We start from the raw sequence: 12,243 nt of genomic DNA, 5'->3' as shown, positions 1-12,243 counted from the left end.
TGTTATCGCCTTATGTTGTTCACAATTTTTTTTATACGGTGTTTATCTGGAAATGGTTGCCTCGGCATTGGTGTGGCACCGAACGGAGATGTTGAGATGCGGAGTAAGCACTCTTCATTCTCTAGCGGATGACTTTTCAAATGATGCTACATATTAGCAGTAATGCTACTTTTTGTAACAACGCTTTTAGACTTAGACTTCCTTTTTATTGTCATTCAAATTTGATCTTTACAGTACAGATAAAAACGAAATTTCGTTGCATTAACTCATTGTGCAGAGAAAAAAAAGCAAAAAGGTGCAGATATAGATTACTGTACAGATAAATATATTGAACTTTTGCATATGCATTCAGGTTTATGGATTTCCATATGAGTTGGGAAATTGTGTTAGATGTAAATATAAATGGCATACAATGATGTGCAAATCCTTTTCAACCCATATTCAATTGAATGCACTACAAAGACAAGATATTTGATGTTCAAACTCATATACATTTTTTTTTTTTTTTTTGGCAAATAATAATTAACTTAGAATTTCATGGCTGGATCACGTGCCAAAGTAGTTGGGAAAGGGCATGTTCATCACTGTTACATCACATTTTCTTTTAACAACACTCAATAAACGTTTGGAAACTGAGGAAACATATTGTTGAAGCTTTTAAAGTGGAATTCTTTACCATTCTTGCTTGATGTACAGCTTAAGTTGTTGTTGTATTTTACATTTCTTAATGCGCCACCTATTTTCGTTGGGAGACATGTCCGGACTGCAGGCTGGCCAGGAAAGTACCCGCACTCTTTTACTACGAAGCCACGCTGTTGTAACACGTAAATAAGCAGGGGCGTCCATGATAACTTTGCTCGGATTGATTGATTGATTGGATGACAACATATGTTGCTCCAAAACCTGTATGGACCATTTAGCATTAATGGTGCCTTCACAGATGTGTAAGTTACCCATGCCTTGGGCACTAATACACCCCCATACCATCACAGATGCTGGCTTTTGAACTTTGCGCCTATAACAATCTGGATGTTTATTTTCCTCTTTTTTTCCGGAGGACACCACGTCCACAGTTTCCAAATATAATTTGAAATGTGGACTCGTCAGACCACAGAAAACTTTTCCACTTTGCATCAGTCCATATTAGATGAGCTCGGACCCAGCGAAGCTGGCGGGGTTCCTGGGTGTTGTTGATAAATGGCTTTCGCTTTGCATAGTAGAGTTTTAACTTGCACTTACAGATGTAGCGAGCAACTGTAGTTACTGACAGTGGTTTTCTGAAGTGTTCCTGAGCGCATGTGGTGATATCCTTTACACACTGATGTCGGTTTTTGAAGCAGTACCGCCTGAGGGATCAAAGGTCCGTAATATCGCTTACGTGCAGTGATTTCTTCAGATTTTCTGAACCTTTTGATGATTTTACGGACCGTAGATGGTAAAATCCCTAAATTCCTTGCAATAGCTCTTTGAGAAATGTTCTAAAACTGTTCGACAATTTGCTTACAAAGTGGTGACCCTCGCCCCATCCTTGTTTGTGAACTACTTAAACATTTCATGGAAGCTGCTTTTATACCCAATCATGGCACCCACCTGTTCCCAATTAGCCTGTTCACCTGTAGGATGTTACAAATAGGTGTTTGATGAGCATTCCTCAACTTAATCAGTATTTATTGCCACCTTTCCCAACTTCTTTGTCTCGTGTTGCTGGCATCAAATTGTAAAGTTAATGATTATTTGCAAAAAAAAAAAAGTTTATCAGTTTTAACATCAAATATGTTGTCTTTATAGCATATTCAACTGAATATGGGTTGAAAATGATTAGCAAATCATTGTATTCTGTTAATATTTACATCTAACACAATTTCCCAACTCATATGGAAACGGGGTTTGTATATTGTCTTTATATTCTAGAGAGTTAATCCATTTGGGGGGGGTTGAGGGGATTATTGTGATGCGTTCAAGAGTTTTACGGCCTGAGGGAAGAAGCTGTTACAAAAGTTGGTGGTTCTGTTTCGGAGGCTGCGGAACCTCTTTCTAGAGTCCAGCAGTGAAAACAGTCCCTGGTGGGGGTGGTAGGAGTCTCTGCAGATTTTCTGAGCCTTGGTCAGGAAGCGGCTTTTTGCAATCTCCTGGATAGGTTGAAGAAGAGTCCTGATGATCTTTTCCGCCGTCCTCACCATTCTCTGGAGAGACTTCCAGTCTGAGGCCCTCCAGGCTCCGGTCCAGACAGAGATGCTGTTGGTTAGTAGGCTCTCTATAATGCCTCTGTAGGGGGGGGGGGCTGTGTTTTTGTCATCTGGCGCAAAAAGTGCATGCGCTGCTGAGCTCTTTTTACAAGAGCTCCGGTGTGTAGGGACCAGGTTATATTGTCAGTTATCTGCACCCCCAGGAACTTGCTGCTGCTTACCATCTCCACCGCTGTGCCGTTGATGAAGAGTGGAGCGTGGCTAGACTGGTGTTTCCTGAAGTCAACGATAATCTCCTTGGTTTTGTTGACGTTAAGGACCAGGTTGTTGGTTCTGCACCAGTCAACCAGATGTTTCACCTCCTCCCTGTAGTCCATGTTGTTGTTGTCACGGATGAGGCCCACTACTGTTGTGTTGTCCGCATACTTCACAATGTGGTTAGTAATGGACCTGGCGCAGCAGTCATGGCTATTCAACGTGAACAGCAGCCAACTCAGGACGCATACAGGTCATCACGGACTGTCCCCTGTCCCTGTGACAACAGCATCACCTTCCTAAATAACCTAAACAACTACTATGCGAGGTTTGAGGCACTTAACACCACTCCGGCGAAGAATTCCGTCCCTCGCCCTGATGAGCAGACGCTCAACCTGGACACAGCGGATGTTCGTAAAACCCTGACGGGAGTGAACCCCTGGAAAGCAGCGGGACCTGATAACATTCCGAGCAAGGTGCTTAACGGATGTGCAGACCAGCTGGCTGGGGTTCTCACAGACATCTTCAACATTTCGCTGACCCAGGCTGTGGTACCATCATGTTTTAAGACGGCCACAATCATTCAAGTGCCTAAAAAACCCACAATTTCCTCCCTCAATGATTATTACCCAGTGTCACTAACCCCCATCACAATGAAGTGCTTCGAGAGGCTGGTAAAGGAATACATTGTCTCCAGACTTCCCCCCCCACATTCGACTCATACCAGTTTGCTTATCGCCCTAACCGCTCCACAGAGGACGCCATCTCCTCTGCACTACACCTGAGCTTGGAACATCTGTACGGAAAGGACGCACATGCGGATGTTGTTTCTGGACTTCAGCTCGGCATTAAACACCATCATCCCGCAGCATTTGGTGACCAAACTGGCCCCCTTTGGATTCAGTACCCCCCTATGCAACTGGCTGCTTGACTTCCTCACAGACATACCCCAGTCTGTGAGTGGGCAACAACACCTCCACTTGAACAGCAGACTGGACTGGAAGGACAACTGCAAAGCTGTTTACAAGAAGGGCATGAGCAGACTCATTTTCCTGAGGAAGCTTAGGTCCTTTAATGTGTGCAGCAAGCTGTTGGATATATTTTATCAGTCTGTTGTGGCCAGTGCCCTGTACTTTGCAGTGGTTTGTTGGGGGGAGCAGCACCAGCAAAAAGGACTCGAACCGGATTGACAAACTGATCCGGAAAACCGGCCAAACTATTGGCACGCAGTTTGAGGTGTTTGTGTCAGTGAGGGATAGGAGGACACTGGACAAACTGCTGGCCATCATGGACAATCCTGCCCACCCACTCCACCAGACAATTGAGTGACAGTGGAGTTCATACTCCAACAGGCTCCTTCAGCTTCGTTCCCACAGTGTTCGATTCAAGAACTCCTTAATTCCGCACTCCATCCAGCTGTTTAATCACTCGTCATACAGCAATAGATGATATCTGTCACGTGACACCTTCTATGTTAGCTACTTCTCTTTGTATTTAATGTCTATTTTCTATTTTATGCTGGATTTACTCTATTTTATGCTGCAGCTGTCACATATACTGTAATATTGTACATGTTAATTGTTATATTTTGTATATATGATATACACATAATATAATATCTAAGGATATATAATTAACTGTACATATATTATGTAAATATTACATATACATGTTGTATTTTATATCTCTATATTTAGTCTATTTATACTTGCATTGTCCTTTGTGAGTAGTCATCTTTTGTCTTCATGGAAATTATTTCATAAGGCTCATCTAAAAGCTGCGATGTTGTTGTCCACAGACTGTTGGACAGTGCTCATGGCCGGCTGCACTGCCCAAGCCGAGGAGGAGAAAATTGCCCGATGTGTGGCGCTCCTACTCTCCAGAAACGCTGATCCAAACAAGGTGGACAGGTGAGTCATGTCCGATGCTTTTTTTTATACCGTGAGCCCAATTATGTAGCATTTCTGAACATTCATTTGAGTGAGTGAAATGTGTGTTCTTGTTGTCCCATTTCGGCCATGTCAACACAAACACAGATACTTAATAAACGCATACTTATTTCTGCGTTTTGGCCTCCTATCCACACACAGACACATTTGTCTTTAAGAAACGCAGACTTTTACAAACACTGGCCATAGAGTAGAGTTGCAAAACTCTCCGCTTATTGTATGCGTTTACATGGTACAGACAGAGACTTGTGATGACGTTACATTTCCAAGCTCAACAACACTGCCTTGCCGCCTTTAAACACACTATAAGATGCCTAAATGTATGTTTGAACGTAAACATGCTGCTCCTTTCACACAACATTAATAAAGTCTGATCAAAATGGTCTTTGGGACACTCCCGCAAATGACAGTCAGCTGTTTTGGATACGATCGCTGTAGAACCTCCACCTGATGGGACAAGTTTGACAAGCAAGACTTTTTGCTGTGTGTCATAAGAAAGGTGCAACATTATCTTATATTTTTAGTCCTTGTTTAACGACAAATCATGAAGTTCACTTGCATGTCTCGCTTCCATTTTTGTAGATGGAGCCGGGAGCGACCGTGCACACTCGTAAAAAGCGACCAAGCAACTAAAAAAATATGATTTAGCGTTCTCCTTTTAATGTGTACTGATGTTAAAAACAATATACACTTTATTCCTCATTTACCATATCACTATATCCATGATTAAATGCTTTATAATTCCATGAGAGTTTTGCAGCGGTACACACACGTCTGTGCGCTTTATACAGGCACTTAAACATGCAGAAGGGTTTCCATGGCTCGTTACTGCATGCTGATATTAGAAATAATGTACACTTCATTGCACATGTAACACATCACCATGTTGCTGGACATGTTATAATTCTATGAGTGTTGTGTTTCAGCAGCACAGGCGTGCATTCCCTCTTTAATAATGTTCCCAGGGCTCTGTGTACGTGCAGCATGGTTTTAAAGATAATGTACATGTCATTGTACGTCTGAAGTATATCAAAATAAACATATTAGAAGGTGTAATGCCACCAAGTCAGCAAATGCTGCTTTTTTTAGGATTCTGGTTGGGCAAAATGCATGACAGCAGGTCAATGTGTTTGTGTCTAGACAGACAGTTTTGAAACTACACTTTTGTGGATGAAGATCGTTTTAACCCCAAATATGAGTTTTTGAAAAGCTCTGTGTTTGTGTGGACATGGCCTTAGGAGGAAAAGAAGCTGCTTAATAACTGGGCACACCTTCATATACTCTTAGGCAACACCCCGTCCGACTACACGAATACTAGACATGCAGGATAAACATCACACAGATGTTGACACCCAGGGCTTGGTCCTATCGTCGCAGTGTGTACAAAGTAGAAAAGGTTTGCCATAGAGATCGACTGATCTGTTTTTTCAGGGCCATTACTTATTCTTGGGAGACAAGGAGGCTGATATTTAGAGGCGATCTACATTTGTAGTAAAAGTTATTTAAGCATGAATATTATATGTCGGTAAAGAGCTGGACAAGGCTTTGGGTTTTTTTTTTAACATTATTTTTAGGAAACGTGGGACCAGTAGCAACATAATGTTATGTGTGGCGCTAATGTTGTGTTTAATTTAGCAGCAAAAACATCAAACACCTTTTATTACGTGTATCTAGGGATGTATACGGACTACCGGTATTAAGATTCTGGTCTAACGACAGTGCTCGCGGTATTTTTTATTATGATTAATTAAAATTATTTCTTCATTTTTAGTTTTAATTGTCATAAAATTAAAATATGGCTTTTTAGTCATATTTTAGATTTTATGACATGATACAGACAAGCTCTGAGTCTTTCTGCATAAAGACAAATATTTTGGAAGTAAATGATTGCATATTCTAATGTGTGGCACCTTGAGACAAGAATATGTTGACTGTCAAGTGATTGTTTATTTTATACAGATTTATCACAATCTTGAGCTGTGATTAATCATGTCCAATCACAGGTTATTGTTTGCATATTTCACATTTGTTGAAGAAAGAACCCCAATATTTGGACACAGATGCAATTTTGGTGTCAAAATGTAATCCAAGCACGTCTTCAAACGTTTTACTTGGCTGCAAGTCATTAATTAATTTGCTGAAAACTTTGTGACAGCAAATATAGTAAGAATTAATTGCATATTTTCAAAGTATTTTTTTAATAATATAGCAAACAAGGTACAGATAGTAAACACACCTGTAAACCACTTTACATTGTGGACCATTTACATCTACATTTACTCTACCTAGTTCAAATCCCGGCCGAGTCCTACCAAAGACTATAAAAATGGGACCTTTTACCTCCCTGCTTGGCACTCAGCATTAAGTGTTGGAATTGGGGGTTAAATCACCAAAAATGATTCCCGGACGCGGCACCGCTGCTGCCCACTGCTCCCCTCGCCTCCCAGGGGGTGATCAAGGGTGATGGGTCAAATGCAGCGAATAATTTCGCCACATCTAGTATGTGTGTGACAATCATGGGTACTTTAACTTTAACTTAACTTTAAAAATGGAAAAAGATATATGATAGAATATTTGCATCCTTAAAATGAGAGATTAAAAATAATCTCAGTCAATTAAACATATTCAATTGATTGTTTTACACCTTTTGAGTTGTTCAAAATGTGTACAGTAGATATCATTTTATGTATAAAGTGTCTGCTGACTTGCTGACATATGGTAACAGTATGCAGTGAGTGTGTTTGTCTGTGTGTCATGTCCTGTTATGGCAAGCACACCACTGCATGCCACTGCTCAGACAAACAAACACAATTCAAAGGATGTGTGAATTTACTGGAAAAGCTTTATTCAGTGCAGACCTGCAGGAGTCCAGCGGGCATACTACGGTCATTTGTGTTCTCGTCATCATCCAGCCTGTCTTTCAACACTTTCAACTTGCTTGTGCATGCTTGACTGTAGCATCAGTGCAAAGAAGGATGTACGTGGATTTAATTAGTAGGGATAAAACCAAAGATTAACACCAGCTGTTTTCTCCCCTGCCTCAGTGTAAACAAAGTCCAATCCTGCAACAAACACGATGTGGGGTCCACTATCCACTTGTTGCAATTGTTCACATACAACATGGGCTCCATTGCAGGAAGGCAGGAAGTGGCTTTGACCTGCCGTGTGAGGTCCATCAAAATTGTTTGTCGCTCTGTCTTTCTTTTGTGCTTTCATTTGGAAATGTTACAACGAGCAGACGTTACATCGACAGTTTAACCAACCACTTATTTCCTATTAAGACTCTACAAATCTAACGGCGAAACACAGCATCATTTAATTTGTCGTCACAGGACACAAAACACATGCGGTCGTGGTCAAAAGTTTACATACACTTGTAAAGAACATAATGTCATGGCTGTCTTGAGTTTCCAATAATTTCTACAACTTTTTTTTTTTGTTAGTGATTGGAGCACATACTTGGTCACCAAAAACATTCATGAAGTTTGGTTCTTTTATGAATTTATTATGGGTCTACTGAAAATGTGATCAAATCTGCTGGGTCAAAAGTATACATACAGGAATATTAATATTTGGTTACATGTTCCTTAGCAAGTTTCACTGCAATAATGTGCTTTTAGTAGCCATCTACAAGCTTCTGGCATTGTGGCCAAACAGCTCAATTTTTGGTTCATCTGACCACAGAACTTTCCTCCAGAAGGTCTTTTCTTTGTCCATGTGATGTCAGATGAAACAAAAAATTAGCTGTTTGGCCACAATGTACAGCAATATGTTGGGAGAAGAAAAGGTGAGGCCTTCATTCCCAGGGACACCATGTCTACTGTCAAGCATGGTGGTGGTAATATCATGCTGTGGGCCTGTTTTGCTGCCAATGGAACTGGCATAGGTTGGGTTTTGGGAGCAGTTCGTATAATGGAAGCAGTTAGTATATTAAATATTAAATAAAATAGTTTATTTTATATGTGTATATATTGGGGTGTAACGGTACGTGTATTTGTATTGAACCATTTCGGTACGGGGGTGTACCGAACGAGTTTCTAAGCTAAAGTCTTAACAAGCTGCTTTGCTTCTTCTGCCTCTGTGTCAGCGCCCAACATTGTCCCACCCACACAACCATATGATTGGTTACATACAAAGCGATAACAGCCAATCAGCAGTGCGTAGTCAGAGCGCATGTAGTCAATGCTTTAGCGTCGAGCAGATGTGTGTTTAGCAGGTGAGCATAAGACAGCGTACTCTCCCCAAATTATAATAAACACCTCCCAGTCAACGTTGTAGTTACATCACTATGAGCATGTTGACGTTCTAGAAACTTCAATTGCAGCTCAGCTCGCTCGCAGTCTTTGCTTGAGGTGAAGGCTAATTAGCTTTTAGCGTTATATTAGCTCATTTTGCTGTGTGTGTGGGTGCGTGCGTGTTAGGGGCAGCAAAGCCCTGTCTGTTATTTGACTTGAACTCCATGGTGTTCAGGGATAAATAGTCTCTCCTATTGCCATTGTACTATTTTTTCAGCTATAGGTACATTAATCATTAGTAATGTAGCAGCCTAGTTTTGAATGGCAGGGTCCCTGCTATCACATGTTGACAAAAATATAACATTTACATAATAAAAATCAACTACAGGCTTCCCAAATGCTGTAATACATTAAGCATGATGAGTTGACCTCAAACTGTTTAATTTTGTACTTTTTATATGTAGAAGAAAAGTTTTGTCATTTTATTTAATCAAAGCATCAACTTGAGGCAGTTTAATGTGGATTAATGTGGGTATAGTTATTATTGTGTTCCCAATATTAAAAAGATAAAGCCATTGTTTACAAATTTGGTAAATAAATAACCAAAAAATTTAGATTTTGTTGTTTTCTTACTGTACTGAAAATTAACCGAACTGTGACCTCTAAACTGAGGTATGTACCGAACCGAAATTTTTGTGTACCGTTACACCCCTAGTATATATCGATAAACTCGATATATCGCGGGTTTGTCTCCGTGCAATATAGGAATTGACTATATCCTGATATTCGAGTATATGTTCTCACACAGTTGCTTTTAACTGCTGGCATTACACTACAGGCTCTTCCCTCTCCTTCTTGTCTCTCCTTCACACAGACAGCAAGCACACCTTCTTACATATGTCACATACTGTCACGTCATACGTAGGGATGATGTTTGATAAGAAATTATCGAGTTCGAGCCTATTATTGAATCCTCTTATTGAACCGATTCCTTATCGATTCTCTTATCGAGTCCAGATAGGTTGTTGTACATGGAAAAAAAAACAATATTTGGTTTGACAAAAGCTCACTTTTATTATATAAGAAAAAAATTAAATCTAATAAATATTGACTGTTACCCCCCTAAAAAAAAAAAATCTTGACTGTTGTTACCCAAAATATATTAAGTGGGATTTTTCAGAAAAACAAAGACATACAGTAACACAAAAATAACCTGTCTCTGTGATCACTATAGGTGTATAAATAATAATCTAGTGTTAAATAAAATCAGTCCCTTGGGCACCGAACTGAAAATAATACAGCTCTCTAAAAAGTGCACTTCTGCTATTATTTGACATAACTGTTTATGATGTTTTGACATTTTTGCACTTTATTTCTTTATTGAAAGAAAATTCTATGAAGAGAAAAGGTGTTTGAAAATGTGGTTACAATGCTAAAATAAAAAAAGAAATACACTATTGAGTTAACATTATTTCTTTATGAGCTAGGGAATATAACGACTACACTACCCAGCATGCAACAGGAGTGACGAGCATGCGCGGTAGCCCCGAAAAGTGTTGTTGCATGTCGTCACTCGGCAGTAAACGTCAAGAACTCAGCCAACACGCCTCGTATGCATAATTTATAATTAGACTGACAACACATATACAGTATGATTTTGCTTTGTTTACAAGGAAAGAAAAACAAAAGTTAAAAAAGGGGGATATGTTGTATATTTATGTATGTGCTGCGGTTGCTTTAAGAACGTTGCGACAGCTGCTGTAAAGGAGGTGCATTGCTAGCCTGGTTGCTATGTTTCCGGTTGGTCGTAAAAGTGTTGGTCATGTGTTTGTACCCTACTCAAATCTCTCAGTAAAGTTATTCATTGGATTATGTCTTTTGTTTTGAACTTTATTACACTTTGGGGCGCTTTTTCCCGTCCGTTGTTTTCCTGCTTTCGCTATCTGCGCCCAATGACTGAGCTACGTGACGTTGTTTCTTGTGATGTCTCACTGAGCATTTCTGGTCGGGACGGATTCGAATAAAGAACAAACTCTTTTTCTTTACTGTAGTGGTCTCGATAACGGGTACCGGTTATCAAAAAAGGGTTTGAGTCCGAGGACTCAGTTATTTTCTTATCGAACAACCGGAAAAACCGGTTTCGAGTATCATCCCTAGTCATACGTCACATACGTATACGCCCTCGCAGAGCAGAGAGGTAGCAGCATGGTTAACGTTAGCTGTTATGCTAGCGGAGCCATGCGAGTGGTAATACGAGAGAAAGAAGGTGCAAGTCTGGTAACAAATGAAGTAAGAATTCACTCCCAATATAGACAGCAGGGGGTCCATCGTCTGGCGGTGGTTTGGCTTCAAGTTGTTATATGTCGAACAGACAACCGTAATTTGTCAAGTTTGGGGAAAAAGCGTTGCTAGAAAAAGTAACATTACTGCTAATGTGTAGTATTATTTGAAAAAGGCACCTGCGAGAGAATGAAGAGTGCTTACACGCCACAACATCTCCATTCAGTTCCACACGCCCACAAAATCTTGCACAAAAGTGCACTTTATTTGTTTTAAACTATTGTAGTGGCATTCTGTACAAAAAGTACACTTTAGTGTTGTTTTGATATGTCATCTTTTTAACATCGTGCACAAAAGTGCACTAATAGCTTGTTGTAAAATGTCTCTGACAATCTTGCAATTTCTGTTTTGGAAATTACATCAATGTGTGTGCCACTGCTTAATAACTGTTTAGTAAATACAGTTTTGGTCAATTAAATAAATAAATAAATGGGTTGTACTTGTACAGCGCTTTTCTACCTTCAAGGTACTCAAAGGGCTTTGACACTACTTCCACATTTACCCATTCACACAAACATTCACACACTGACGGAGAGAGCTGCCATGCAAGGCGCTAACCAGCACCCATCAGGAGCAAGGGTGAAGTGTCTTGCTCAGGACACAACGGACGTGACGAGGTTTGTACTAGGTGGTGATTGAGCCAGGGACCCTCTGGTTGTACACGGCCAATCTCCCACTGCGCCACGCCGTCAATACCCTGAATTGTGATTTCCCTCTCTGCATGAAAGTTTAAAATGAGCATATGTTAATGCAGTATGAACAAGAAGGTTTTGATGTAGACACATAGAATCATCATACTGCTGTGATTATATGTATCAAGTGTTAATTCAAGGCTAAGGCAAAATATCGAGGTATGTATCGTGTATTGCGATATGGCCTAAAAATATTGAGATAATAAAAAAAGGCCATATCGCCCAGCCCTAGTTCCAACAGTAGAACTTGGTAAAGGAATGGCTAAATCAGGTGAGAATTAAGGTTTTAGAATGGCCTTCCCAAAGTCCTGACTTAAACGTATAGACAATGCTGAAGAAAAAAGTCCATCTCAGAAAACCAACACATTTAGCTGAACTGCACCAATTTTGTCAAGAGGAGTGGTCAAACATTCAACCAGAAGCTTGGGGATGGCTACCAAAAGCGCCTTATTGCAGTGAAATTTGCCAAGGGACATGTAACCAAATATTAACATTGTTGTATGTATACTTTTTACCCAGCAGATTTGGTCACATTTACAGTAGACTCATAATAAATTCATAATGGTCACATTTACAGTAGACTCAT

At 40.1% G+C, this 12,243-nt stretch overlaps 1 protein-coding gene across 1 annotated transcript in view; it reads left to right on the top strand.

Annotated features, from left to right (window-relative positions):
- The window catches only part of asz1 (ankyrin repeat, SAM and basic leucine zipper domain containing 1), a 48,657-nt gene that overhangs the window by 16,239 nt on the left and 20,175 nt on the right, over nucleotides 1–12,243 (top strand). The window contains exon 4 of the mRNA XM_061894311.1: nucleotides 4,240–4,351. Within this exon, the coding sequence (XP_061750295.1) occupies nucleotides 4,240–4,351 (112 nt within the window). The remainder of the gene's footprint in view (nucleotides 1–4,239; nucleotides 4,352–12,243) is intronic.

This window comes from Nerophis ophidion, linkage group LG03 (assembly GCF_033978795.1).
Source record: "Nerophis ophidion isolate RoL-2023_Sa linkage group LG03, RoL_Noph_v1.0, whole genome shotgun sequence".
Taxonomy (NCBI): Eukaryota; Metazoa; Chordata; class Actinopteri; order Syngnathiformes; family Syngnathidae; genus Nerophis; species Nerophis ophidion.
Note: the sequence above shows the minus strand (reverse complement) of the source record. Positions and strands in the feature narration are given on the sequence as shown.